Source organism: Lemur catta, chromosome 15, assembly GCF_020740605.2.
Source record: "Lemur catta isolate mLemCat1 chromosome 15, mLemCat1.pri, whole genome shotgun sequence".
Classification (NCBI taxonomy): domain Eukaryota; kingdom Metazoa; phylum Chordata; class Mammalia; order Primates; family Lemuridae; genus Lemur; species Lemur catta.
Genome location: NC_059142.1, coordinates 56,389,473 through 56,416,059, shown reverse-complemented (window position 1 = coordinate 56,416,059; position 26,587 = coordinate 56,389,473). Strand labels below are relative to the sequence as shown.

Below are 26,587 nucleotides of genomic sequence, written 5' to 3'. Positions count from 1 at the left end.
CCTGGATTTTACCCCCCAATTTTTTATTTTTTTGTAGAGATGGATCCTTGCTATGTTGCCCAGGCTAGTCTCAAACTCCTGGGCTTACGTGACCCTCCGGCCTCAGCCTCCCAAAGTGCTGGGATTGCAGGTGTGTGCCACCGCGCCCAGCCTGAGGCTGGTTTTCAACTTGAACTTCCCTCCCTCCAAAGGACCCCTCACAGGGGAGGGTGACAGAAAGCCATTTGCAGATATGCAAACTCAAAATTTTACCTAGGGGCCCCAGCCCTGGGCTGTCCCAGCTGGGGGACCCAGGCAAAGCCCCACTGAGCCTCAGTCTCTGGGGGGCAGAGAGGACAACGCTTGCTGGGATGCCCGTGTGGGGCCAATGAGCAGTGACCCTACAGGGGCACCCAGGTGCTGTGGGCAGGGGCCAGGCATGGGGGCTCCTTGGGAAGGTTCCTTCCCATGGCCCTGGTGGACACAAGGGGTGGCCGACCCCTGTCCTTCCCTGGTATGACCTGACCTCAGCTTGGGTCTGGGTCACCTCCCACTCCTGTCCTCTGCTCTTCCCTACGGCCCCTGGAGAAGGTGTGGCTGTCCTGGTGCGGCACTCAGGTCCCCTGAGGCTGCCACCTTGTCTTGCCCCCACCACCTTCCTGGAGCCAGCCCAGCCCCAGACAATCTTGCCCATAGCTCACGGCCTCACAGGGCTCAGCCCTGGAGAAGCTGGACAGCCCCTTTGTCCCCAGCAGGTGTGTGTAGTGAGGGGCCCAGAGTCCTACCCCTCCAGCCCTGGCACCACCTTTTCCTGCTGCGTGAGCTCGAACCAGCCTCTCGGCACCTCTGAACCTCCCTTTCCTTCTCTGGGAAATGATGGGTATTAAGGGCCATCCATCCGCCCAGGTGGCAGAGTGGCTGAAACAGCGCCGTGGTGCCCAGTGAGCACACAGGACAAGGGGGCTGGCCGCCGAGCCTCTCAGGACCAGCCTTGCATTCAACAGACTCATCAGGTGCACCCCTGCCTGGGGCTCCTCTGTGGGTGCCGCCTGCCCCTGCACACAGCGGTGCCCGGGGCATCCGGGTGGGCTGGCCTGTCTGGGTGAGCCCAGGCCCTGGCCCCCCGCTCCGGCCTGCCCTGGGCGCGGGCTGACCCCATCCCACCTTCCCCGCGCGTCAGCACTGGCTGAGGTCACCGCCGCTCCCTTCGCTCCCCTGGCGGCCCTGCCCGGGGCCCCACCCCGGGGCGGCGGTGACTCAGCGGCCCCGCTCCTCGCCCAGCGGCGCTAGCGGGGACCACCTGGCGGCTCTGCCCGGCCCGACGCGGGCCCGCGCCGGGGCGCCACCTCCCGGCCCGGCTCCCGGCCCGAGCCCCGCGGTGCCCGTCCGGGAGCGTGGGCGGAGGCGGCGCCGGGACAGGCGCCCTCCCCGAGCGCAGGGCAGGGGGCGCAGAAGGGCCTGAGGTGGCCCCGCTCGCACCCCGGAGCCGGCGGGTCAGGGCGCCCCAGGTGTCGGGGCCCCAGATTGCTCTGCCTCGGGGCACCCCCTGGTTTTCCGGCCCGGGCCCACCACGTCCCCGGGGACACCGTTTCTCCGGGAACACCGGCGCCGACCCCAAGAGCGCAGGGAAAGCGGGTGCCGGGACCAGACTTCCGGGAGGCGGGCCGGGCGCTGGGAGGGGCGCGCGGGGACGCGGCCGGGCTGTTCCGCGAGCCCAGCACCGCCCCAGACCGAATCAGGGCACGCGGCCTGCGCGCCGCCTCACCCAGCGGGAGTCCCTCGTCGCCGGGCCAGCGCAGACCCACCCTCCGGGGTTCCGCACCCCAAGCGCAGCAAGGCCGGCCCCAGCCGTGCTCCGCCCTCTCGGTTGGGCCAGGTCCCCGGGCTGTCTGTGCTGGGGAAGGAGGGCGCGGCCAGGCCAGGCCACCTTCCTGAGCCCGGGCACCACCCGAGCCTGGTCCCCTCTCCGCTGTGCACAGGGCAGCTGCAGCCCTTGGGACAGTGGCAGGGTGGGGGCAACAGAGTACCCAGATCAGTGGTCCCTGCCTTTTTCCAGCCTTCACCCGCGTACAGAGGGTGAGGACCCGAGGACACCTGTCGCAGGGGGCCCTGGCCTAGTCTTGCTCCCCCCACCCCGCAGCCCTGGACCAGAGTAGGAGGTGCAGGAAGGGTTAACCTTGGCCCTTCTCATCTTCCCGCCCACCTCTGTCCCCTGCGGCCCTGGAGAGGCAGCTCCTCCCCAGCCTGCCTGGGGCTGGACGGGGGAGAAGCCAACCAGCTGGGGGCAGGGAGAGGGTGCCTGGGAGGCCTGGCCTGGCCTCTTCCCTCCCAGCCCTGGAGCCATAGCCTCTGGCTGCATTTTGGACTCAGGATGGGGGTGAAGCTCCCCACTTCCTTGCCTCCCGGCCTGTCTTCCTCCAGGGCTGGGACCCTCGTCCTCCCGTCCACCTCCACTTAGGCCTCCCACCCACATGCAGGTGCCAGGCCCTATGCCAGGTACAGGGGACACCAGCCCCACCATGGAGGACAAGGCGGCTGTGTCCCAAGAACCTCCGCCCTGGGGCAGAGGGTGGGGAAAACCAATCACTGGGACTGGATGGGGGCCAGAGGATGGCGTGGGGGCCTGCAGGGAGGGGGCAGTCGGAGGACAGCCAGGCCATGGTCAGACCCGGCGCCAGCAGGCAGGGGTGCATAGGTGAAGGGTACAAGGGCAGGCAGAGGCTGCCCTGAGTGCCCCAGCACCCGGGGAAGGGACTTAGATGCCCTGGTGAGGCAGGGATGGCCTTGGAGAGCAGCGGGGACCTGATCTGCAATGTGGGGGTCAGCTGTGGGAACCAGAGGCAGGTGGCGGCTGAGGCTGCTGGGCTGGAACAGGTGAGAGGAGGGCCAAGCCAGGGAGCAGGACGGACAGACAGGTAAGTCGGAGATGGCCTGGAGGGACCCTGGTGTCTGCCTTCAGCCTGTGCTGCGGGTCGTTACCATCTGTAAACACAGCTCCAGAGTCGGGGCCAAGCAGGGGGGGAACCGTGGGGGTGGGGAGCAGGAAGGGGGCAGGGCACTCCTGGGGAGGGAGTACCAACGGTCTGTGGAGGAGGCTGCAGTTGTGCCTGCCTGCGGGTCACGCTTCACCCCGCCAAGGTGAAGGGTGGATGTGACGGTTCCATTTCTAGACTGCCACCCGGCTGTGTGGGGCGGGAGCCAGGCCCTGGGATGTCGTGCTGGCCTGGGGGTGTGCCCTTGAGGCAGAGCGAGGTGCCTGCCTGTCCCACTGACACATCTGGCATTCAATGCTTGTTACCACCTGGGGTGTCAAGGACAAAGGCGCTGCAAACCTTGGTGGGGAGGCCTGGGGGGAGGTCTGCTGGGTCACATGATGGCCTCCTGTCCCCAGACCCCTTGTCTATGCGGGGCTGCACACCTCATATCACCAGCCCGCCTCCTCTTTTTGACAGAAAGGGGGTCCAGAGAGACCGCACAGCAGGCGCGGAGTCCAGCCCAGAATCTGGGCATCCTGGCCCCAACTCAGGGTTCTTCCAAGGTTTCCTTGGCTCCTGCTGCACTGTGACAGGGAGGTGGGCAGCCTCACATGAACTCCAGGGGGGCCTCTGTCCTCCAAAGGCATGAGCAGTGGGGGAGGGTGGGGCTGAGGGACCCCTGGCCTGAGTATATCTGCACACCCAAGCCCCCAACCTTCATGTGGAGTGCCCATACTGCTCCTCCAAAACCCTTTGACCTCCAAGGATGCAACGTGTCCTTGGTTTTGGCTCACTAGCCTGACCCAGGAGACTGCCTCAGTCCCCACCTGTAAAATAGCACAGTCCGGGAGCCTCCTCCGGTGGTGAGAACTGGACGACACATGGACAGGCCTGGTCTGGTGCATCGCAGCACGCAGCAAGTCACAGCCCCTGCCTGCCTGACTCCACAGCGGTGGGGGGCCAGCCGTGGGGTGCTCTAGTCCCAGGAGACCACCAGCCAGCTAAACCTTCTGGGCTTCAGTCTGTGCCGTGTGGACAGGAGAACCTAGCCCCAGACTGGGCACCAGGCAGGAGACTGAAGTATGTGACCCTGACCTTGTCCTTTGAGCCAAAACTCAGAGGGGGCCAGGCTAAGCCACAGGAATCTGGCCTTGCCCACCAGGGCAGCCCCTGGGACCATCCCTCTGAAAACAGAGCCCAAGCCAAGGCTGCCCTGGCCCACAGGAGCCAGCCCAGGGTCCTGGAAAGGACTTTAGAAACAGGACAATCACCTTGCATTTGATCTGTCTGCAAAGAAGAGGAAAGTAGGCTAGCAGTAGGTAAAACTTTCATTTTCCTGGTATTTTTTCAAATTAATTTTTATTATGGGATAATTTCAGACTTACATGAATGTCGCAAAGACAGTACGAGAGTTCCCGTATGTGCTTTGCCCCCTGTCCCCTACTGCTGGCATCTTACAGAATCGTGGGACGACTGTCCTGAGGGGTTGACCTGGTTCTTGCCACTTGCCAAACTCCAGACTTTATTTCGGTTTCACTACTCTCCTCTTTTCTGTTCAGGATCCCAGGTTGCATTTGGTGAGAGGAGAAAAAAGACATTCATTCCTGCCAGGTGAGAAGACAGAGGTACAGCCAGGAGCAGGGCTGTGCAGTGGGGAGGTGACCAGAGTCCAGGGAGCACCCCTGGAGGCAAAGGCAGAGAGATGACCGGGCTGGCTTGGTGCAGAGCGAGGAACAGGACTGGGACCCAGAGGTGGGGCAGTGCCAGCCCTGGGGGGCCATACCTGGGGGAGCTGGCCCTGGGGGGGTCTCAGCTCTGTCACATTTCCTACCAAGGTGAGGCCACCTCTCTGGGCTGCTGTCTTCTCACCCATTACATGGGTAGAGTATGAAATGAGACAACAAGGTCACGATAAAAACTGCCAGAGCCAGTAATGAACTAGAAAAAAATCACATTGCTTCTCTGAGCCCAAAGTCTCCATCCCAAAATGGGAAGGACATTCCCGGGTCTGGTAGAAGTGCTGCTGCTGACTCTCCCCCACTCCGTCCATTCTGTCCCCTCCCCAGGCCCAGGCCATCAGGCCCTCTCAGGCTGCAGCCCCAGGACTGTTGGGGACAGCCCAGCACTCCGGCTTCCCAGAGCCCAGGCCAGGGCGGCCCCGACGTGACCTTGGGCGAGACCTTGCACTGCCCGGCTGCACAGCAGAAAAATCACAGCGCACGACACCGCGCCCCGCCCCCACCGGGCTCGGGGCCTGGCTCCTCCCGGGAGCCCCCAGGGCGGTGACCCCCAGATTCGCCCCAGGCATCCAGCCCGGCCCCCTCCCCCTCGGCCCCGCACGCGCCCGGCCCCACCCCCGCCTGGGCTTCCCCGCCACCGCCCTGCGTCCCGCGGGCCAATCGGCGACCTCCTTGACTAAATAAGGCGAGGAGCCGGGGCGGGCGCCCCCAGTCCGTTACTTCCGCCCCCCGCCCGCCGTGACTCAGGCGGGGACGGCGCTGCCCCGGGCCGGCTTCCCGGCGGCGCCCAGATCGCCAAATATGGCCGCGCCGCGCGCCGCTGCCCGCGCACCTGGGCCGCACCTGACCCGCCGCGGCCGCGCCCCCCTGCCCCCCACCCGGCCCCGCGCTGCACCGGGGGAAAAGATCCTTGGGCCCGCAGTCCCCTCCCCGTCTGTCCTCGGAAGCGGCTGGGAAGCTGGGCGCAGCCCCTCCCGGCACCCAGACAAAGGAGTTTTAGAGGAAATCGCAGCCCGGGGGGCGGGGGCAGCCGCAGTTGAGTAGAATGTGGGCTGGGTGGATACTTCCCACCTCCCAGGTCCTGCGGCGTGTGACATCGCGTCTTGGGACCGCCCGCAAGTGGAATCCCCCTCCCAGGTGGTGGCCAGGCTTGCCCAGGGACGCGAGTCAGGGTGGGTTTTCTGGAGGCCTATGCGGGGGTTCTCCCATGGGGGGTACACTCTTCACAGACAGCCTTGCTGGGGCCCCTGGACAATCTAGGGTTTTCGGGACCCAGCATCCTCCCCACTAGGCCTGGTGGCACGGTGGCCATAGGCACAGTCTTGGCGTCTGGGGTGCCTGCAGCTGGCAGGTGAGCTGGGCCAAGTCCAGTGTTTTCACTGTCTTAGGTGGGGTTTCGGTTGACCTGGCAGGCCCGAGGGCTGGGCCAACTCGCGGGAGCCCGCCCGGCCCCGCCCCCCAACCTGCCGGGGTCAGGCTGAGTGCCCTGCGGCCTTGGGCCAGACCGCGGCCTCACTGCCACCGTCCCTGGCCAGCGCGCTTCCCAAGCGCCTCCTCTGACTTTTGATTCCACACTGATCAATTCCAGAGGTTTACAAGTAAGCCCAAGGAAACTGCCGTGCCAGGTTCCCCTCCGGGCATAACCTAAGCACCAGTACGGGCAGGTGAGGCCAGGACCCTGCCGCAGGTGACAGGTCTTCCAGCGCAGGCTCCAGGGGAGAAACGCGCACCCTGGGCCAGGAGAACCCACTGCTCCAGGGCAGTCTGGAGGGAGCCCAGGTCGGTGGCTCTGGGCCCAATCCCACTCCAGGCCAGACCCCGACCCTTTCTTAGTATCATAAACAGACAAGAAGACCCCTCTCCTTTAGCTAGTCCAGGACTAGAAAGTCATTGGAAAGTCAGAATTCCCTTTCCCTATCACAGTTTCCCTACAATGTCCACAGGTGACCAGAACGAAACAAAGCCCCCCGCCACCCATTGCCCGCTCAGTGGATCAGACGCTGGGGTGACCCGAAACCCTGAGTGGAGCCCGCGCCTGGGGACAATCGGGCCTGTGGCTTGAGGGGCAGGACGTGTCGGCTCCGATAGAAAGGGGCCCCAGCTTCCGCAACGCTGGGGACCGGACAGCGCGCCCCTCCAACCCCCGAGGGGCCCGCGCGGCGGCGGCTGGGCGGGGGACCGGCAGCCCCTTCCCATCGCCACCGCGGGGAGGTGGACGGCTACCCCGCGCCTCCGGGCTCGGCTACCGGAGGAAGCCCGCGGGGGCCCCGCCCCGCCCCTGCCCGGCTCCGCACCGGCGCGGGGATCCGCCCTTGCGGCCTGGGCACCCTGCAGAGCCCGAAGGGAACGCGCCCGGGGGGCGTCCCGGAGAGCGAAGCCCCCAGCGGGGCCGGGCCGCGGGGACTCACCCCAGCTCGAGGCCCCGCCCGCCCTGGGCCAGGCAGTTTCGGAGCGCAGCTGAGCCCTCCCCACCGCGCGCAGTCCCGGGCCGGGACGGCCACGGCGCGGCCCTCCCGGCGACCCCCGCAAGCGCCCCGGCTGCCCCCCCCCCCCGCCCGCGCAGGGTCTCCGGCGAGTGGGGGCGGCGCGGGCGGGGCCGTTGGGGGCGGTGCGGGCAGGGGCGGTGCGGGCCGGGGCCCCACGTGTCCCTGCCGGGCGGGCCAATGGATGCCCGGCTTTCGGCAAGATCGCCATATATGGCTATGTTCTGGGGCCGCGCGCGCCGCCGGGCCGCGCGCGCGCCCCGCTTCCGCTTAAATAGCGGCGGGGGAGGCCGCGCTCGGTCTCACTTGCCGCCGCTTGTCCGCGCTCCGTGTCCTCCCGCTGCTCCGCTTCTCCGTCGGTAAGCGCCCCGCGCCGCCTGCACCCAGCCCCCGCCAGGTCCGAGTGGATGCCCCGACCGCTGCCCTCGAACCCCGATCCCTCGCCCTGGGAGGCCGCGCCGCGCCGGAACAAAGGGCGGCCCGGGTGGGGGGGCCCAGGGCGGAGCCGCGGCCGCAGTGCGGAGTCGCGAACGGGGCGTTACGCTGAAGGCCCGGCCGTCGGTTCCAGACGGTTGCTCCTGCGGGGGGTGGCGGGTGCTTGGGCCGGGGAGAGGGTCTCGTGGAGGAGGGCGGGCTCCACCTAAGTTGCTAACTCCCCCGGGCAGATCGCCATGGAAGAGGAAATCGCCGCGCTGGTCATTGACAATGGTTCCGGCATGTGCAAAGCTGGCTTTGCTGGGGACGACGCCCCCCGAGCCGTGTTCCCCTCCATCGTCGGCCGCCCCCGGCACCAGGTGAGTAGAGGGCGCCCCGCTGCTCCTCGGGCCCCATGTCCCGGCGCGGCCCGCGCGCTGGGGGCGCGGCGAGCCTGACGGCCCCCCTTCGCAGGGTGTGATGGTGGGCATGGGCCAGAAGGACTCGTATGTGGGCGACGAGGCCCAGAGCAAGCGCGGCATCCTGACTCTGAAGTACCCCATCGAGCACGGCATCGTCACCAACTGGGACGACATGGAGAAGATCTGGCACCACACCTTCTACAACGAGCTGCGCGTGGCCCCCGAGGAGCACCCGGTGCTGCTGACTGAGGCCCCTCTGAACCCTAAAGCCAACAGAGAGAAGATGACCCAGGTAAGGCCGGGCCGGATGCTCGGCCTCCGCCCGTTTCACAAGTCATTTTCTACTCGGCCTTATTTTCTGGATTTTCAAGTGTTTCTCTCGCTGTTTCCAGGGTTCTGTTCCTCTCCTGGCATTTCCTCCCTGAAGCCTCCAGGTTTCTCGTTTGGTTTCTGCCTGCGTTCTTTTCTTTCTCCACACATCACACTGGCATGCCGGCATGTTGTGCGTGTGAGCATGGGGTGGCCGCGGGTCTGTGCTTCTGACTGAGCGGACCTTGTCCTTCCCCAGATCATGTTTGAGACCTTCAACACCCCGGCCATGTACGTGGCCATCCAGGCCGTGCTGTCCCTGTACGCCTCTGGTCGCACCACTGGCATTGTCATGGACTCTGGAGACGGGGTCACCCACACGGTGCCCATCTACGAGGGGTACGCGCTCCCCCATGCCATCCTGCGTCTGGACCTGGCTGGCCGGGACCTGACAGACTACCTCATGAAGATCCTCACGGAGCGCGGCTACAGCTTCACCACCACGGCCGAGCGGGAGATTGTGCGCGACATCAAGGAGAAGCTGTGCTACGTCGCCCTGGACTTCGAGCAGGAGATGGCCACTGCCGCGTCCTCCTCCTCCTTGGAGAAGAGCTACGAGCTGCCGGACGGTCAGGTGATCACCATCGGCAACGAGCGGTTCCGGTGTCCAGAGGCGCTCTTTCAGCCGTCCTTCCTGGGTAGGTGTCTAGATGGGGGCGCGAGTTAAGGGCCCCCCTGTCTCTCACCTCGGAAAACACCTTGGGTGACACAGGACCGCTAAGGGAGGGCTTTACCTCCTAGGTATGGAGTCCTGCGGCATCCACGAGACCACCTTCAACTCCATCATGAAGTGTGACGTGGACATCCGCAAGGACCTGTACGCCAACACGGTGCTGTCAGGGGGCACCACCATGTACCCGGGCATCGCCGACAGGATGCAGAAGGAGATCACCGCCCTGGCGCCCAGCACCATGAAGATCAAGGTGAGCTGGGTGGCAGGTGGCGTGCTTGGCGGGGGAGGCCTTGCCTGGGAAGCGGTGTGAGCTGAGGCCGCCCTGACTGTCTCCGCAGATCATCGCGCCCCCTGAGCGCAAGTACTCGGTGTGGATCGGCGGCTCCATCCTGGCCTCGCTGTCCACCTTCCAGCAGATGTGGATCAGCAAGCAGGAGTACGACGAGTCTGGGCCCTCCATCGTCCACCGCAAATGCTTCTAAGTGGACTGTGAGCAGATGCGTAGCATTTGCTGCATGAGTTGATTCAGAAGTATCGATTTGCTCTGGCAAATGTACACACCTCATGCTAGCCTCACGAAACTGGAATAAGCCTTTGAAAAGAAATTTGTCCTTGAAGCTTGTATCTGGTATCAGCACTGGATTGTAGAACTTGTTGCTGATTTTGACCTTGTATTCAAGTTTACTGTTCCCTTGATTGTTTAATACCCTGTACATGTCTTTGATTTGAACCCTTAAGACCTGTGGCTCAGTCACCTCGTGGCTGAGGTGAGAACATGCTTGAAGAGAAACCTGTGGCCCGGGGAATCCGGCCAGCAGCCTCGGTGTGTGCAGGGTATCGGTGCGTCAGAGCTGACCATTCCAGGATTTCTCTAGGGGCCGGCAAGAGTCCTGAACCAGTCCTTTCCGTCTTGCCGGTCTAGCAGGGTTTGGAGGAGTCCAAGCCCAGGGACCCAGTTTTCCTGTCTTACCTGTTTTCCTGTGGGAACACCACGGGCGGTTACTTGGCTTGAGTTGGAAGCAGTTTGCATTTACACCTGTAAATTTATTCATCCTTTTAATTTATGTAAGGTTTTTTGTACGCAATTCTCAATTCTTTAAGAGATGACAAATTTTGGTTTTCTACTGTTATGTGAAAACATTAGGCCCCAGCAACACGTCATTGTGTAAGGAAAAATAAAAGTGCTGCAGTAAACTGGCTGGCTCCTGTTTGGGGCGTGGCCGCATGGCCTGGAGGGCGGGCTGGGAGGGCCAGGTGGCGCTGCTGTGCAATTCCCAATTTTAAGAGCAAGGAGGCCTAGTCAGTTTGGCTGTTAGAATTTGCCGAGTACCAACTGCTGCAGGAGCTGACGTCAGATAAAGCCTACCTGTACCTAGGGGAGGTTCTGAAGGCTATGTTGCCAAGAAATGCTTGGAGCCACGAGGAGCTCAAGCAAGGGCACTTAGGATTGGAGATGGCCTCTAGACTAACAGCACTGGATTACCGAGTCCTGGCTAAAATGGCAGCTGTGTCACCTGCTATGATTCTGGTACCTTGTGTGCTGCGGTCCTGCTGTCTTGTCAGGCTGAGTGGGACTGGTTAGTCTCAGGGTGGTCCCTGCTTTTCTGCAGCCACTTCACATTTTCAAACTAAATCTTTTAGAGGTTGGGTCAGGGAGGTAAGATTTCTTTACAAGACTGAAGTTGAAAAAGTTTCAGGATTTGGAGAAACAGGGAAAGTTTTCTATTAAGGCTGGTCAGGGGGCTGTTTCAGCTGCTGCTGTCTCCCTCCAATAAGCTGCAGAAAATGGTGGCTTCTCTGTGCAGGCACACTGCCTGTCCTGCGTCCTGTCCGGTCCACCTCTGGCGCTGGGGCCTGTGGGCAAGTAGCTCAACTCCGTGTACACACGAGGCCAGTGCCTACTCCCCACAGCTGGTTTGAGGCTTCCAGAAACGCTGCTGCTCACGCAGTAGGTGCCGCGCGTTAGCCCTTGTTCCTTTCTGTGCTGGAGCAGGGTTTCTGCAGCATGGACCACACTGGCCTTTTTTTGTGGTGCTTTAGGGACAGCAAGCAGGTGAAGGTACATAGTGTGAGGTTAGAGGTCTGCCCGGAGCCTACCAGGTAGCATTCCTCCCCTCGCTTAAGGGACACCTGCCCCCAGCCTTCTAGGGTGGAAAATCCCATCTATGTGGCAAATGCTACTTTTGTCAGCAACTCCTGTCTGGGTGGCTCTGAGCTGAGTGCACCACAGTGCTAAGCTTTGAGACGAGATGGAGCTGCAGGGGAAAAGACATCAGCTGTAGCTACCATGACTTTTAAAACTGAATCTGCTTAAATTAAAGCAAGGTAGGAATAGTTTTTGCCTACTACTACAAAAAAATGTCATCGACAAAGCTAACAGGTACCTGGGAAGAAGTGTCTTCAAAGTCTAAAACAGGAGTTTAGATTAGAATATGCAAAAACTAAAATCAGAAGTCAGGGAGTTCCAAGGAAAAATGGGAAAAGCATCTGAATAGGCAACTTAACAGAAGAAACCTGAAAGGCTAACCAAATGGATGCTCATTAACACCAGGCATCAGAAAATGCAAATTAAAACAAATTAGTACCAGTTTGTAACTATCAGATGGGCAGTTATCGGGAGACCGTTGGCCAGAGTGTGGGGGACGGGCGCACTGGGAGCTGCAGCCATCCCAGCGCATGTGCACCAGCTCCCGGGAAATTAGGATCATGAGTGTGTCCTCACCCCTGGGCATGAATCCTAGAGAGACGGCTCGCAGGCTGCTGGGTGAGTGCAACATGGGGGACTTGGAGCCTGCCTGGGCCTCAAGAAACAGGCTGGGTTGTATTTCGGGCTCCATTATGTAAATAAAAACATGTGTGAGAAATCTGATAGGGATCTAGTATCCAGGATCTGCAAAGAACTCCTACAACTCAATGAAAGGACAAATAACCCAATGTAAAAATTGGCAAAGGACTTGAATAGACATTTCCTCCAAAGCAGATGTACAAATAAATGGTCAACAGAGATAAAAAGACGCTCGACATGGCTAATCATCAGGGACATGCACATCACAACCACGACAGCGACGGCCATAAAAGCAGACAAAAATGGAAGATGCTAAGTGCCGGCGAGGACGTGCAGCAATGGAGCGCTCGGCCGTTGTGGAACATGATTTGGAGTTTACTTAACGGAAGGGAATCGCCACAGGATCCAGGAATTCCACTCACAGGTGACATAGCCCAGACGGAAAACAGTTACTCAAACCTGTGCGTGTGCTCACAGCAACACGACCTGCAACAGCCAAAGGGCGGAAGCACCACGTGCCCACCAGTTGACAGAGGACAGAATGCGGCGGGTCCGCACGATGGCACACGCCCTCGCGCTTCCACATGGACCTTGAAACGCCCTCAGCTACTCGGCCACACGCGCAAGGCACACATCGTGCAACTCCAGCTGCGTGAAACACCCAGGACAGGCCGATCCCGAGGGACAGGAAATAGATCAGGGGCTGGAGGGCAGGGGACAGGGAATGACTGCTTAGTGGGTACAGAATTTCTGTTCGGCGTGATGAAGAAGTTCTGCGACTAGATAGAGGCGGTGGTTGCACAACATTGTGAATATACTTAATACCACTGAATTGTACACTTAAAATGTTTAAAAACATGAATTTTATGTTATGCTTTTTTTTTGAGACAAAGGCTCACTCTGTCACTTGGGCTGGAGTGCAGTGGTGTCATCATAGCTCACAGCAACCTCACACTCCTGGTCTCAAGTGGCCCTCCCGCCTCAGCCTCCTGAGTAGCTGGGACTACAGGCACCACCATACCCGGCTAATTTTTCTATTTTTAGTAGAGACGGGGTCTCGCTCTTGCTCAGGCTGGTCTCAACTCCTGACCTCAAGTGATCCTCCCACCTCGGCCTCCCAGAGTGCTAGGATTACAGGCGTGAGCTACCTCATCCGGACTGTTGCAGAGATTTTTGTGTGGACATAAGTTTCCAAATCTTGGGCAAACTACCCAGGAGCATAACCGCTGAATTTTTATCTTTGTAAGACATTGCCAAATTGTTTTCCAAAGTGCCTATGCTACGCTGTATTCCCACCAGCAATGCATGGGAGTTCCTCTTGCTCCACATCCTTGCCAGCAATTTAAAATTTTTGTAAAATATATTGTAAAATATACATAACATAAAATTTACCACCTTAACCACTTTTTTTCTTTTTTTTTTTTCTTTTTTCTTTTTCTTTTTTTTTTTGAGACAGAGTCTCGCTCTGTTGCCCGGGCTAGAGTGAGTGCCATGGCATCAGCCTCGCTCACAGCAACCTCAAACTCCTGGGCTTAAGCAATCCTCCTGCCTCAGCCTCCCTGGTAGCTGGGACTACAGGCATGCACCACCATGCCTGGCTAATTTTTTTTTTTTGTATATATATTTTTAGTTGGCCAGATAATTTATTTCTATTTTTAGTAGAGACGGGGTCTCGCTCTTGCTCAGGCTGGTCTCCAACTCCTGACCTCAAGTGATCCACCCGCCTTGGCCTCCCAGAGTGCTAGGATTACAGGCGTGAGCCACCGCGCCCGGCCTTAACCACTTTTAAGTATGCAGTTCAGTAGCGTTAAGTGTATTTGCACTGTTGTTCAACCAATCTCCAGAACATTCTTCATCTTGCAAAACGGAAACGCTGTGCTCACTAACCAACAGGCCCGTCCTCCCTCTCCTTGGGCCCCAGCAACTACTCCACGTTCTGTGTCTGTGAACTTAACCGCCCTGCGTACCTCAGATATGCGGAGTCAGACAGCATTTGTTCTTTTGTGACTGGCTTATTTCACCTGGCGCACTATCTTCAAGGCTAATCATGGGGTGTGCCAGAATTTCTTTCTTTTTTTTTTTTTTTGAGACAGAGTCTCGCTTTTGTTGCCCGGGCTAGAGTGCCGTGGCGTCAGCCTAGCTCACAGCAACCTCAAACTCCTGGGCTGAAGCATCCTCCTGCCTGAGCCTCCCGAGTAGCTGGGACTACAGGTGTGCGCCACCATGCCCGGCTAATTTTTTCTATATATATTTTTAGTTGGCCAGATAATTTGTTTCTATTTTTAGTAGAGACGGGGTCTCGCTCTTGCTCAGGCTGGTCTCGAACTCCTGACCTCGAGCGATCCGCCCGCCTCGGCCTCCCAGAGTGCTAGGATTACAGGCGTGAGCCACCACGCCCGGCCCAGAATTTCTTTTCTTCACAAGCTTGGATAATATCCCACTGCACGGATAGACCATGCCTGTTCGTCCATGCGTGTGTGAACAGACGCTGATGTGCTTCCACTCTGGCCATTGTGAGAAATGTTGCTATGAAATGAGTGTACAAATAGCTCTTTGAGACCCTGTTTCTTTTTACTGTTTTAAAGAATTTTATTTTATTTTTTCAGTTGACAGGTAATACCTGTACATGTTCCTGGGGTGCACAGTGACGTTTTGATACATATAATGTGTGTGGCTTAGAGCAGGGTAATTAGCATATCCATCATTTCTTTGTGTTGGGGACGTTCAGTATTCTCCCTCTAGCTCTTTGAAGCTATATGACGTGTTACGTTGACTCTAGTCATCCTACAGGGGTGTAGAAAACTAGAACTTATCCCTCCAGCTAGCTGTAATTTCGTGTCCTTTAACAAATCTCTCCCGATCCTCCTGTCGCCCTGGTATCCTCTGTTTTACTTTTTACTTCTTTGAATCAACTTTTTTCTTAGCTTCCACATATGAGTGAGAACATGTGGTGTTCAAATGTCTCTTTCCGGCTTGTTTCATTTAACATAATATCCTCCAGTTCCATCCGTGTTGCTGCGAATGACAGGATTTCATTCTCTTTTGTGGCTGAATGGTGTTCCGTGGTGCGTATACTGCATATCTCTGCCCACGCATCTGCTGCAGGACGCTCGCGCCGATTCTGTGTCTTGGCCGTGGTGGCAGCGCTGCAATAACACGGGGTGCGGGTGTCTTTCCAATATACTGATTTCCTTCCCTTTGGATAAATTCCCAGTGGTGGGACTGCTGGGTCAGAGGGTGGATCTATCTGCAGTTTTCTGAGGGAACTCCACACTGCTGTCCCTGTGGCTGTGCTAGTTTACAGTCCCATCAGCCACGTGTAAGAGCTCCCTTCTCTCTGCACCCTTGCCAGCTTCTGTTATTTTTTGTCTTTTTGGTAATAGCCATCCTATCTGGGGTGAGGTGACACCTCACTGTGGTTCTGATTTGCATTTCCCTGGTGATTACTGATGTTGAGCATTTTTCATATATTTGTCGGCCATTGTGTGTCTCTTTTTGAGAAATATCTGTCCAGATCTTTTGCCCATTTTTACTGTTGAGAAATTTGAGTTCCTTGTGTGCTCTGGATATTTAGCCCCCGTCAGATGGGCAGTTTGCAAATGTTTTCTCCATCCCATAGGTTGTTTTTTCACTCGTTCCCTTTGCTGTGCAGAAGAGTGTTAGTTTGGTATAATCCCATTTGTTTATTTTTGCTTTCGTTGCCTGTGCTTTGAGGTCTTAGTCACAAACTCTCTCCAGATCAGTGTCCTAAAGTGTTTCCTTTGTTTTCTTCTGGTAGATTAATCGTTTTGGGTCCTACATTCAGAGCTTTGATCCAGTTTGAGCTGATTTTTGCGGAGGGTGCGAGGCGGAGGTCTGGTTTCATTCTTCTGCACACGGAGATCAGTTTCCCAGCACCACTGTTTGAAGAGACTGAGCCCCAGTGAGTGTTCCTGGCACTTCTGTCAAAAATCAGCTGGCTGTAAATACGTGGGCTCATTTCTGGGTTCTCTGCGGTGTCCCGTTGCTCTGTGTGTCTATCTGTATGTTAGCACGTGCTGTCTTGGTTACTACAGCTTTGTGGCGTGTTTGGAGATAAGTGGTGTGATACCTCCAGCGTCGCTCTTTTTGCTGGGGTGGCTTTGGCTACTCAGGGTCTTTTGTGGCTCCATAAAGATTTTAGGATTTTTTTCCTAGTTCTGTGAAGAATGTTATTGGTATTTTGATAGAGATCGCGTTGAAGCTGTAGATTTCTTTGGGTAGTGTGGGCATTTTAGCAACATTAGTTCTTCAGTCCCTGAGGGCGGGGTGTCGTTCCATCCATGTCTCTCCAGTTTCTCTCGGCAGCGTCTTGTGGTTTCCTTGTCGAGGTCTTAACCTCCTTGGTTAAATTCATTCCTAGGCATTTTACATTTTTTGTAGCTATTGTAAATGATATTGCCTTTCTTGATTTCTTTTTCAGCTCGTTCTTCGTTGTTTGTGCATAGAAATGCTATTGAGTTTTGTATATTAATTTTTTATCCTACAAATTCACTGAATTTGTTTATCAGTTTAAAGAGTTTTTGCGTAGAGTCTTTAGGTTTTTCCATATATAAGATCAAGTCTATATGTAATGGATTCAACTTGTACCACCTAAGTTTATTAAAATACAAAAAGAAAAAAAAAGACCATGTCATCTGCAAACAGGGACAATCTCACTTCCTCCTTCCCAATTTGGAAGCCCTTTCTTTCTTTCTCTTGCCTGATTGCTTTGGCTGAGACTCTGCTTTCGATTCAGAAGTGGAATTGTTGGATCACATGGTAATTCTATTTTTAACTTTTTGAGGAACTGCCATGTCAAGATAAAATTTTTTAGCCATTCTAATACTAGTGTAGCTGTATCTTGTTGCTTTGCTCTGCATTTTTCTAATGACAAATTATGTTGAGCATATTTTCATATTTTTTAAAAATTTTATTTTACATTTTAGAGGTGGGATCTTACCATGTTGCCAGGCTAGAGTGCGGTGGCTATTCCTAGGCGTGATAATAGCTCACTGGAGCCACAAACTCGGGCCTCAAGTGATCCTCCCACCTCAACCTCTGAGTGGCTGGAGCTACAGGCATGTGCTATTGTGTCTGCCTTCATACTTTTAATTGTCATCTGTGTATCTTGTTTCGTGAGGAGTCTGTTTAGATTTTTTGCCTGTTTTATAATGGGGTTTTTATAATTTTATTGTTGAGTTTTAAAAGTTCTTTATATATTTTGGATACAAGACTTTTATCAGTTATGTGATTTATAAATATTTTCTCCAAGTCTGTGACTTGTCCTTTTTTTTTTTTTTTTTCCCTGAGACAGGGTCTCGCTCTGTCACCAAGGCTGGAGTGCAGTGGCACAATCACAGCTCACTGCAGCCTGAACTCCTGGGCTCAAGCGATCCTCCCACCTCAGCCTCCTGAACAGCTGGGACTATAGGCACACACCACCACATGTGGCTCATTTGTAAAATTTTTGTAGAAATGAGGTCTCACTATGTTGCCCAATCTGGTGTTTTTTCATTTTTCTTAACAGTGTCTTTCACAGAGCAAAAGTTTTAAATTTTAATAAAGTCCAGCTCAATTTCTTCTTTCACGGATCATGATTTTTGTGTTGTATCTAAAAACTCATTACCTAACCCAAGGTCATGTAGATTTCCTCCAAAGTTTTCTTCTAGAACTTTTATAATTTTGCATTTTATGTTTATATCTATGGTCCATTTTGAGTTAACTTTGTGTAAGATATAAGGTCTGGGCATAGGTTCTTTTTTTTTTTCCATCCATATATCCAATTGTTCCAGCACCATGTGTTGAAAAGTGTCCTTTGTCCACTGCATCTTTGTCAATGATCAGCTGACTGTAATTATGTGGACCTGCTACAACTGAGTTATCCATTCACTCACTGATGTACTCATTTTGGGTGGTTTCTAGTTTTTGGCTTTTACAAACAAGCTGCCCCACCCATGCATGTACGTGAACACACACTTTCACTTCTCTAGGGTAAATGCTTAGGAGTGGGATTGCTGGATCATGTGGTCAGTGGATGTTTAACTTTATAAGAAACCATCAAATGGTTTTCCAAAGTAATTATTATTATTTTACATTCAGACCTGCAATGTATGAGTGTTCTGGTAGCTCCACGACTTTTTCAATACTGATATTGTCAGTCTTTTAAAATGTTAGTCATTCTCATAGACGTTAGTTGTATTTCAGTGTGCTCTTACTTTGCATTTTCTGAAGAATAATGGTGTTGAGCACTTTTCATGTGTTTCTTGGCCTCTTCTGTATCTTCTTTGTAAAGTATTTGTTTTAAGCCTTTGCCCACTGTGGTGGTTAATCTTATGTGTCATCTTGACTGGGCTGAGGGATGCCCAGATAGCTGGCAAAACATTATTTCTGAAAAGAGATTATCACTTGAGTAAAGATCTTTCCTCACCAATGTGGGTGGGCCTCACCCAATCTGTTTAGGGCTCGAATAGAACAAAATGGTGAGGAAAGGTGGAGAAGGAGTGAACTCACTCTGTCTATTAGAGCCGGACACCCATCTTCTTCTGCCCTTGGACATCCGAACTCCTGGTTCTTGGGCTTCCGGACTCCAGGGCTTACACCAGTCCCCCAACCCCAGGTCTCGTGACCTAGACTGAATTATGCCACTGGCTCTCTGGTTTCTCCAGGTTGCAGACAGCAGACTGGGGGATTGCTTAGCTTTCTTGATCTCGGAGCCAATCCTCGTAATAAATCTCCTGTTATATATGGAGGTATGTATAGCCTGTCGGTTCTGTTCTCTGCAAGACCCTGACCAGTACACCCACTTTCATTGGGTTATTGGTCTTTTTATTATTCAGTAGTAACAGTTCTTTATATATTCTGGGAATTAGTACTTTATCAGATGTATATATTGCAAATAATTTCTCTCACCCTATAGCTTGTTTTTTCATTTTTAATGGCATATTTTGAAGAACAGAAGTTAAAATTCATTGAAGTCTAATTACCTTTCATTATTAGTGCTTTTTGTGTCCTACCATAAAGTCAAGATTTTCTCCTATTTTCCCCACAGAAGTTCTGTAGTTATAACTTTTACATTTAAGTCTATGATTCATTTAAAGTTAATTTTTGTGAGGTTAATTTTTGCATGAAATAAGGGTTCATTTTTTTCCAACACAGATATCCAGCTGTTCCAGCATCATTTGTTGAAAAGGCTTTCCTGGCTGAGCCAGGTGGCTCACACTGTAATCCCAGCACTCTGGGAGGTGGAGGCGGGAGGATTGCTTGAGCTCAGGAGTTCGAGACCAGCCTGAGCAAGAGTGAAACCCTGTCCTAATAAAATTAGAAAAATTGGCCAGGCACCGTGGTATGTGCTGGTAGTCCCAGCTACTCAGGAAGCTGAGGCAGGAGGATTGCTTGAGCCCAGGAGTTTGAGGTTGCTGTGAGCTAGGCTGACGCCACAGCACTCTAGCCCGGGCAACAAAGTGAGACTCTGTCTCAAAAAAAAAAAAAAAAAAGAAAAGTCTTGAAATCAAATAGTGTAAGTCTTCCAACTTTGTTCTTTCTTAAAATCTTTTCAGCTAGTCTAAGTCCTTTGCATGCTATATAAATTTTAGAATCAGCTTGTCATTTTTTACAAACTAAAGCCTCCTGGGATTTTGATTAGGCCTACATTAAACTACAGTTCAATTTGAGAAGAATTGACATCTTAACAGTTCTGAGTTTTCCAAATAACGAACATGTTATATCCCCCTATTTGGAGCTTAATTTCTGTTGGTAAGATTTTGTAGTTTTCAGCTGAGGGATGTAGCATATCTTTTATTCAGTTTATTCTTAGGTATTTCATGTATATTTTTGATACAGTTATAAAGAGTATTGTCTCACTCCTCAGGTGCTCATTACTAGTAGTAGAATTAGTAACAGCTGATTTTGTGTGATGACCCTGCCTCATGTGAGCTTGCTAGTCCACTTGTTAATTCTAGAAGCAGATTTTCTAGATAAGTAATCATTTAGTCTGTGAATAATGAATGTTTTACTTTTTAGTTCCAGGTATAGTACGTTTGCCTTTTATTTGACCACTTTTTGTCTTACTACAGTGGGCTAGCATTTCCAGTACGATACTGCGCAAATTCACCAGGAGTGATGAGAACAAACATCTCGTTCCTTGTCTTTGGGGGAAGCTTTCGGTCTTTCACCATTAAGTACAATCAGCTGTAGGTTTTTCACAGCTACTCTTTATCTGGTTGGGGAAGTTCCCTCCTATTCTCATTTTGATGAGAGGTTTTTAAAATCACAAACAGGTGCTAAACTTGGTCACATGATTTCTCTGCCATTATTGAGCCTATCATGTGTTTTTTTCCTCTTTATTCTGCTATTACAGTGAAGTACATTGATTGATTTTTAGATGTTAAACCAACCTTGTATTCCTGGGATAAACCCCTCTTGGGCACGACCTGTTATTTTGTTTTGCTGAGTAGGTTTGCTGGCGAGGTAAATGTCTCTGCCTCTGTGTATCTGAGTGTGTGATTCCTGCCAAGGGGTGAGCACGCTGGCGTAATGATGACACATTTTTCTTTCCTCCCCACATCAGCTCAACTTTTTTTCTACTGATACAGTGATCACAGGACCAGGGCTACAACTGCAAGTGCTGAAAGTAGGAAGAATTCCTAAACTGTAACTGTGTTTTTAAACTTTATGTCAGAATTCCTAAAGGCCTGTGGGGGCAGGTTGTGCATTCATCCTATCTGGAAAAATTGGGGTTAACAGCAAATGCAGCTGTATTGCCTGGCGGTGAAAACAGCCCACTGGCTCTGCACCTGCGTAACCCAGATGCCCTGGGAGGAACGAGGGGCTGCAGGTTGGGGTGGTCGCCAGTGGACAATGATGTAATCAGCTATGCCTGCGTAATGAAGCCTCCACAAAACCCAAAAAGGACAGGGTTCAGGGAGCTTCCAGATTGCTGAACACATGAAGGTTCCTGGAGGATGACGTGCCTGGAGAGGGCACAGGAGCTCATGTGTGTCACACACGTGTCCCTGTGCATCTCTTCCATCTGCCTGTTCATCTGTACCCTTCGTAATATCCTTCATAATAAACTGATCAAATAGTGCTTCCTTAAATTCCGTGAGCCACTCTAGCAAATTAATAAAACCCAAGGAGAGGGTTGCGGGAACCCTGACGTGCAGCCAGCTGGTCAGAAGCACAGGTGCAGCATGGGGCCTGTGACTGCACCTAAAAAGGAGGGGGGTCTTGTGGGACTGAGCCCTTCACCTGTGGACTCTGAAGCCATCTCTAGGTAGATAGGGCCAGAATTGGACCGAATTATAAGGCACCTGGTTGGTGTCAGCTAGAGAGCTGACTGCTCGGTGTGTGAGGAGAAACCCCAGACGTCTGGTGTCAGGGGTTCTGTGAAGAGTGTGTGAAAGGAAAGTAGGAAAACACTGTGTCTTTCCCCACCCCTAATAGTGGATGTCAGAAGTGGGAGGAAAGGCCAGATATCAGCACGGAAGGTTCTCCTGGTGTTCCTGTCTACAAGGATTTTAGGAGGTCTGTGCCAGGAACTGGGAGGCAAAGCCAAATATATATTTCATGTTGTATCACAGTATCACATTGCATGACATTTGTTTGCATGTAGTATTATTTTCTTTCTGTTTGTATATAGCATCTTTGTATACTTTTTTTTCAGGGTATGCTGGCCACATGAAATGGGTAGAGAGGTGTTTTCTTCCTGTACTTTCTGAAAGAGTTTGTGTAATATTGGTATTATTTCACCCTTAAATGACAGAATTTACCAGAAGAGCCATTTGGGCTTGGAGAACATACGTATCTATTTATGTATCTGTGTATATATATATGTGTATTTACGCATATACATAATATTTTTTCTTTTACTAATTTATGGCAATTTCTTTCAAGAAATTTCATCTAATTCAAGAAATTTCACCTAATTTGTTAAATTTGTTGCATAAAGTTCTCTAAAATGTTCTGTTATTATCCTTTTAATATATGTAGGATCTATAGTGATATCACTCTGTCCCGATATTGGTAATTTATGATTTTTCTTTTTTTTTCTTGACCAATCATATTAGTTTGCTAAGGTTGCCATAAAAAAGAACCACAGACTGGGAAGCGCAAACAACAGAAATTTGTTACCTTACAATTGTGGAGGAAAGAAGTCTGAGATCAAGATGTTGGCTGGGCTGGTTTCTCCCCAAGCCCCTGTCCTTGGCTTGTAGATGTCGTCTCCTCCCTGTGTCCTCACGTGGGTGTCCCTCTGTCTCTGTTCCATGATCTCCTTTTGTGAGGACACCAGTCATACTGGGTTGTTTTAGCTTGATTACCTCTTTAAAGGCCCCATTTCCCAATACACTCTGTTCCAGCTTCAGGACTTCGACATAGGAATTTTGAGGGGACACAGTTCAGCTCCTGACACCAGTCTATCCAGCTGGAGGTTTACCGAATCTGTTGAAGTTTTCAAAGAACTAGTTTTTGCTTTCATTAATTTTTCTTTACTGCTTATTCATTTTCCATATCATCGATTTTTGCTAATTTCCTTGTTCTTTCCCTCCTTCTATTTTAGGTTTTATTTATTCTTTTTTTTTTAAGTCTTAAGGTAGAAGCATAGATCATTAATTTTAGACCTTTCTTATTTTTTAACATGAATATTTAAAACTGTATTCCCTTTCTAAGCACTGTTTTAGCTGCATCTCTCAAATCTTGATATATTGTGTTTTCAGTATCATTTGGCTAAAATCATGTTCTAATTTCCCTTGTGATTTTTTGCATAATCCATGGGTTATTTAGAACTATATTATTTCCAAATATTTTTAACTTTTCCAGATATCTTTTTTTTGTTGATTTCTACTTTCTGTTGTGATCAGAGAACATATTCTATATTTCTTTAATGTTTTCGAATTTATTGAAACTTGTTTCAAAGCTTGACCTAATTGACATTTATAGAACATGGCCCCCAACAATGGCAGAATGCACATTCTTTTCAAGTGCACATAGAAAATTTACTACGATCAACCAAATTCTAGCCTGTAAAAGAAGTTTCAATAAATGCAAAAAATTGGCCGGGCGCCGTGGCTCACGCCTGTAATCCTAGCACTCTGGGAGGCTGAGGCAGGAGGATCACTCAAGGTCAGGAGTTCGAGACCAGCCTGAGTAAGAGCGAGATGACCCCCCCCTCTACTAAAAATAGAAAGAAATTAACCAGACAACTAAAACATATATATGTATATATATATATATAAAATTAGCCGGGCATGGTGGTGCATGCCTGTAGTCCCAGCTACTTGGGAGGCTGAGGCAGGAGGATGGCTTGAGCCCAGGAGTTTGAGGTTGCTGTGAGCTAGGCTGACGCCACGGCACTCAGCCTTGGGCAACAGAGCGAGACTTTGTCAAAAAAAAAAAAAAATGCAAAAAATCACAAGGGAAATTAGAGGCAAGGTGATGCCACCGGAAGCGGCCTCCCCGACCGTCGGGTGTTCGGGGCTTTGGGCAAACGAGCCAGCTGAAGGCCAGCGCCAGCTGATGTCACTGCGCCAGGGACAGGCCCAGCGCCAAACAGGCGCGTCCGGGAGCAGAGACACGGGCCTTCAGTGCAGGGGCCCATTACATCGGCGGCCCCTGTGGAAATCAAACAGGCGGTCTTTGCCCACTTTAAAAGATAAATTAATGCATCGAAATAAAAAACGTCAGGTAGCGATGGCGGGGGGCGGGGGCGGCAGATGGAGCCGTGACTGACTTATCTGCTCTTTAATGAGCGTTTCTGAGGCTGCTCTGCTTTCCTCCCCGACACGGTGCCTGTGGCCCCTCCGCGCAGTGGAGGCCTGAGTCGCCCACCCCGGCCTGGCGCCCCCTGACCAGGCCGCAGAACCAGGTTCCTCCCTGCTGGCCCCTCAGGAACACCCAGGACCGCCTGCACCGGGACACAGACGGGCAGGGAAGGCGCCAGGGGCAGCCAGGAGGGTGGCCTCCCGCCCAGCAGCATTCGTGGGCCAGCCGCGGGGCCCAGCCCTCCTGTGACTTCACGCCGCCCGCAGGGACACACGCTCCCTAGGGCCGGGCCCTCCCTCTCACCTCGTGCGCCTCTCCCCGAATGCCAACGCCCACCGCTGGCGTGTGGTAGGTGAAACACGACACACTTGGTGGCTGAATTTGCTTGAGCACCTTTTCACGTGTTTGGGGCCATCGTGAAGTGTCTGGTGACAACCTTGGGCGTTTCCCACGGACGTGCTCCGCGTCCCTCATTGCCGGGCGAAGGCCCCTGGGTGCGCCGGGAACCGCACCTCGGTACTGCTACGCGGGAAGGCCCGTGGGCGCGGGGTCTGGAGGGCGCCCTGGCCGGGTGCAGGCGGGATCTCGGGGCGGACTCTCGCCCACCGCTTGTCGTCGGCGAGGCCTCCGCGTGCCAGGCCGGACACGCGGGAAACGTGCGGCAGGGAACCCGGCGGCCGAGCCTGCGACCGTGGCCCTCTGCGGAGCGGCGCTCACGTGGGGCCCGGCTGCCCGGAGGCCCAGCCTCCGCCCTCTCCTGTCTCGGGGCGGCGGAGTCCCGGAATCGCACGGCCCTGGCGACTCCCGGACCCGCGGGACGGCAGCGGCCCCGGACCCGCGCTTCGCAAGGGAAGGCCAGGCCGTGCGCTGGAACGCCCGCGACGGGCCCTGTCCCTGGGAGCGGCGGGGTCGCAGCCTCCCAGCCTGTGTCGGCTGCTCCCAGCAGCGCCCACTTCGCGGGAGGTGTGCGCGGCGGCGCGGGCCGGGCGGGAGGCGCACGTGCGAGACCCCGCTGGGCCGCCGGGGCAAGACGCCGCCCCACCCCAGAACTGGACTCCGAGCCACGCCGGGCGGGGACCCCAAGCCCACCGCTCCCTCGGAGGGCGACCCCGCGGGGCGCGCGCACGCAGGGCCGAGTGCGCACGCGCCGCTTTCCGGAGCCTGCCGCGCTCCCATTGGACACTCGGCCGCGCCCCGCGATTGGCCCGGGCGGCCGCGCTCTCGGCCAATGGGCGCGCGGGTCGTGGCGCCTGCTCGGGCGGCTGCAGTGGCAGGGGCTCCCCGCTCAGGTCGCGGCCGGCGGAGACCTCGGGGGCCGCTGTCAGCTGGGGGGAGGGGCCTTGAGCCAGCCAGGCCGGTAGTCCTGGGCGCCCCCATGCGACATGTGAGGCGCCGCGCGGGCCTGTCCGGGGCGCCCCGCGGGGCTTCGCGGTCGCCCCACCGCCTCCACGCGCCTCTGGCTCCCGTCCTGTTGGTCAGAAAAACCTGTGCTTGTAGGAAACGCTGTCACCAAAAACTAGCAGTGGTCATCTCTAGGCGGCGGGGTTGAAGGTCAATACAAAATATTTTTCTTCTCTGTAATTTATAAATTATTTCAACAGATACGTTATTTGTAATGAAAATATTACTGTTTTAAAATTAAAGCTGTAAAACAACAATAATAAAAAAGAGTGTTGGTGAGGATGCGCAGAAATTGGAACCCTCATGCCATGCTGGGGCCTGCCCTGAAGACAGTTTGGTGGTTCAGGAGCTACATGTAGAATTGAGGGGTGGCACAGCCGTTCCACTCCGAGGACGCACCCCGGGAACTGAAAGCAGGAACGGGAACAGCAGGCCGGACACCAGCGTTCCAAATGCTCGCTGCGACGCTGTCCATAACAGCAAAAAGGGGGAGGCAAACCCACCGGCCCATCCGTTGGTGAACGCGTAAACCAGTGTCTACCCATATTATTTATCCTTAAAAAAGGAAAGACATTCTGACCTTGAAAACATCATGCAAGTGAAGGAAGCCAGTCAAAAAAGACAAATTCTGTATGATTCCACTTACATGAGAAATCTAGAATAGGTAAAAACAGTTAGAAAGCAGATCAGAGATTGCCAGGGGTGGGGGGAGAGGGAACGCTTAATGGGTACAGCTTTGGGATGATGAAAAAGTTCTGCAAATGGCTGGAGGTAATGGTTGCACAGCATTGTAAATGTACTCAACAGGATTGAATTGTACACTTAAAAATGGGTACAATGGCAAATTTTGTGTTACATATATATTTTACCACTATTTAAAAAATTAATAATGTAATATACCGAAACCACTGAATTGTACACTTTAAATGGGCGAATTTTATGGTATGTGAATTAGATCTCAATACAGCTGTTAAAAAGCTGTACTGCCGCACTGGAAGCAGGACGTGCAGTCTCTGCTCCACGGGCGCCCTTGGTCTGGGTGTGGCAGGATCTAGTCCCCAGAGAAGCAGTGATTGGCTTCAGTGCGAGGCTGCTGCTCTGAGGACCGGGGGCAGTGCCTTGCCAGGTGGGTGGGCCTTAGAGTCCTAAGTCCCGCTGGGAGCCGTGGGGGCAGCGTGCAGAGGCCACCTCCTCTGTGGAGAGAGGTGAGGCTCTGGGAAGCTGTAGTTTTCCCAGGACGCACAACTCCAGGTGAGAGGGACAGAACTAGACCGAGCACCTGCGTCCGCGACCGCAGCTCCTGGCCCGCTGCCCCTCAGCCCCCCAGCTCCTGGCCCGCTGCCCCCCAGCTCCCTATGCAGTGCTCCCATCACCTCCTAAAGTGATGCTCCCCTAGCCCCGACGTCGCCCTCCCGGCCCACCCTTGGGGGCTCAGGCGGTAACCCAGCGGAGTCCCCCCCAGGCGAGGCGGTTGGCTTTTCCCTCCCTACAAGAGCAGCACCCTTTTTGGTGCCCAAACTGCCTTTGATCCAATCAGGAACACGGAGCCTGGCCGGGAGGGGCGCGGCGCGCTCCGCCAGGCGCCCACAC

At 54.0% G+C, this 26,587-nt stretch overlaps 2 protein-coding genes across 2 annotated transcripts; one reads left to right on the top strand and one right to left on the bottom strand.

The window, feature by feature from the left end:
* Nucleotides 1–7,426: 7,426 nt before the first annotated feature.
* Nucleotides 7,427–10,248, top strand: ACTG1 (actin gamma 1). Its single transcript, XM_045569687.1, has 6 exons — nucleotides 7,427–7,535; nucleotides 7,842–7,970; nucleotides 8,065–8,304; nucleotides 8,581–9,019; nucleotides 9,123–9,304; nucleotides 9,393–10,248. The coding sequence occupies exons 2-6, from the start codon at nucleotides 7,848–7,850 to the stop codon at nucleotides 9,534–9,536; spliced, it is 1,128 nt and encodes a 375-aa protein (XP_045425643.1). The 5' UTR covers nucleotides 7,427–7,535; nucleotides 7,842–7,847; the 3' UTR covers nucleotides 9,537–10,248.
* Nucleotides 10,249–21,899: 11,651 nt separating this feature from the next.
* On the bottom strand, nucleotides 21,900–26,367 carry LOC123621210 (translation initiation factor IF-2-like). Its single transcript, XM_045527044.1, has 6 exons — nucleotides 26,277–26,367; nucleotides 25,644–25,652; nucleotides 25,397–25,464; nucleotides 24,741–24,921; nucleotides 23,900–24,691; nucleotides 21,900–22,276 (listed from the first exon to the last, which is right to left on the bottom strand). Exons 1-5 carry the CDS (start codon nucleotides 26,365–26,367, stop codon nucleotides 23,994–23,996), a joined length of 1,047 nt encoding a protein of 348 aa, XP_045383000.1. The 3' UTR covers nucleotides 21,900–22,276; nucleotides 23,900–23,993.
* Nucleotides 26,368–26,587: the final 220 nt, after the last annotated feature.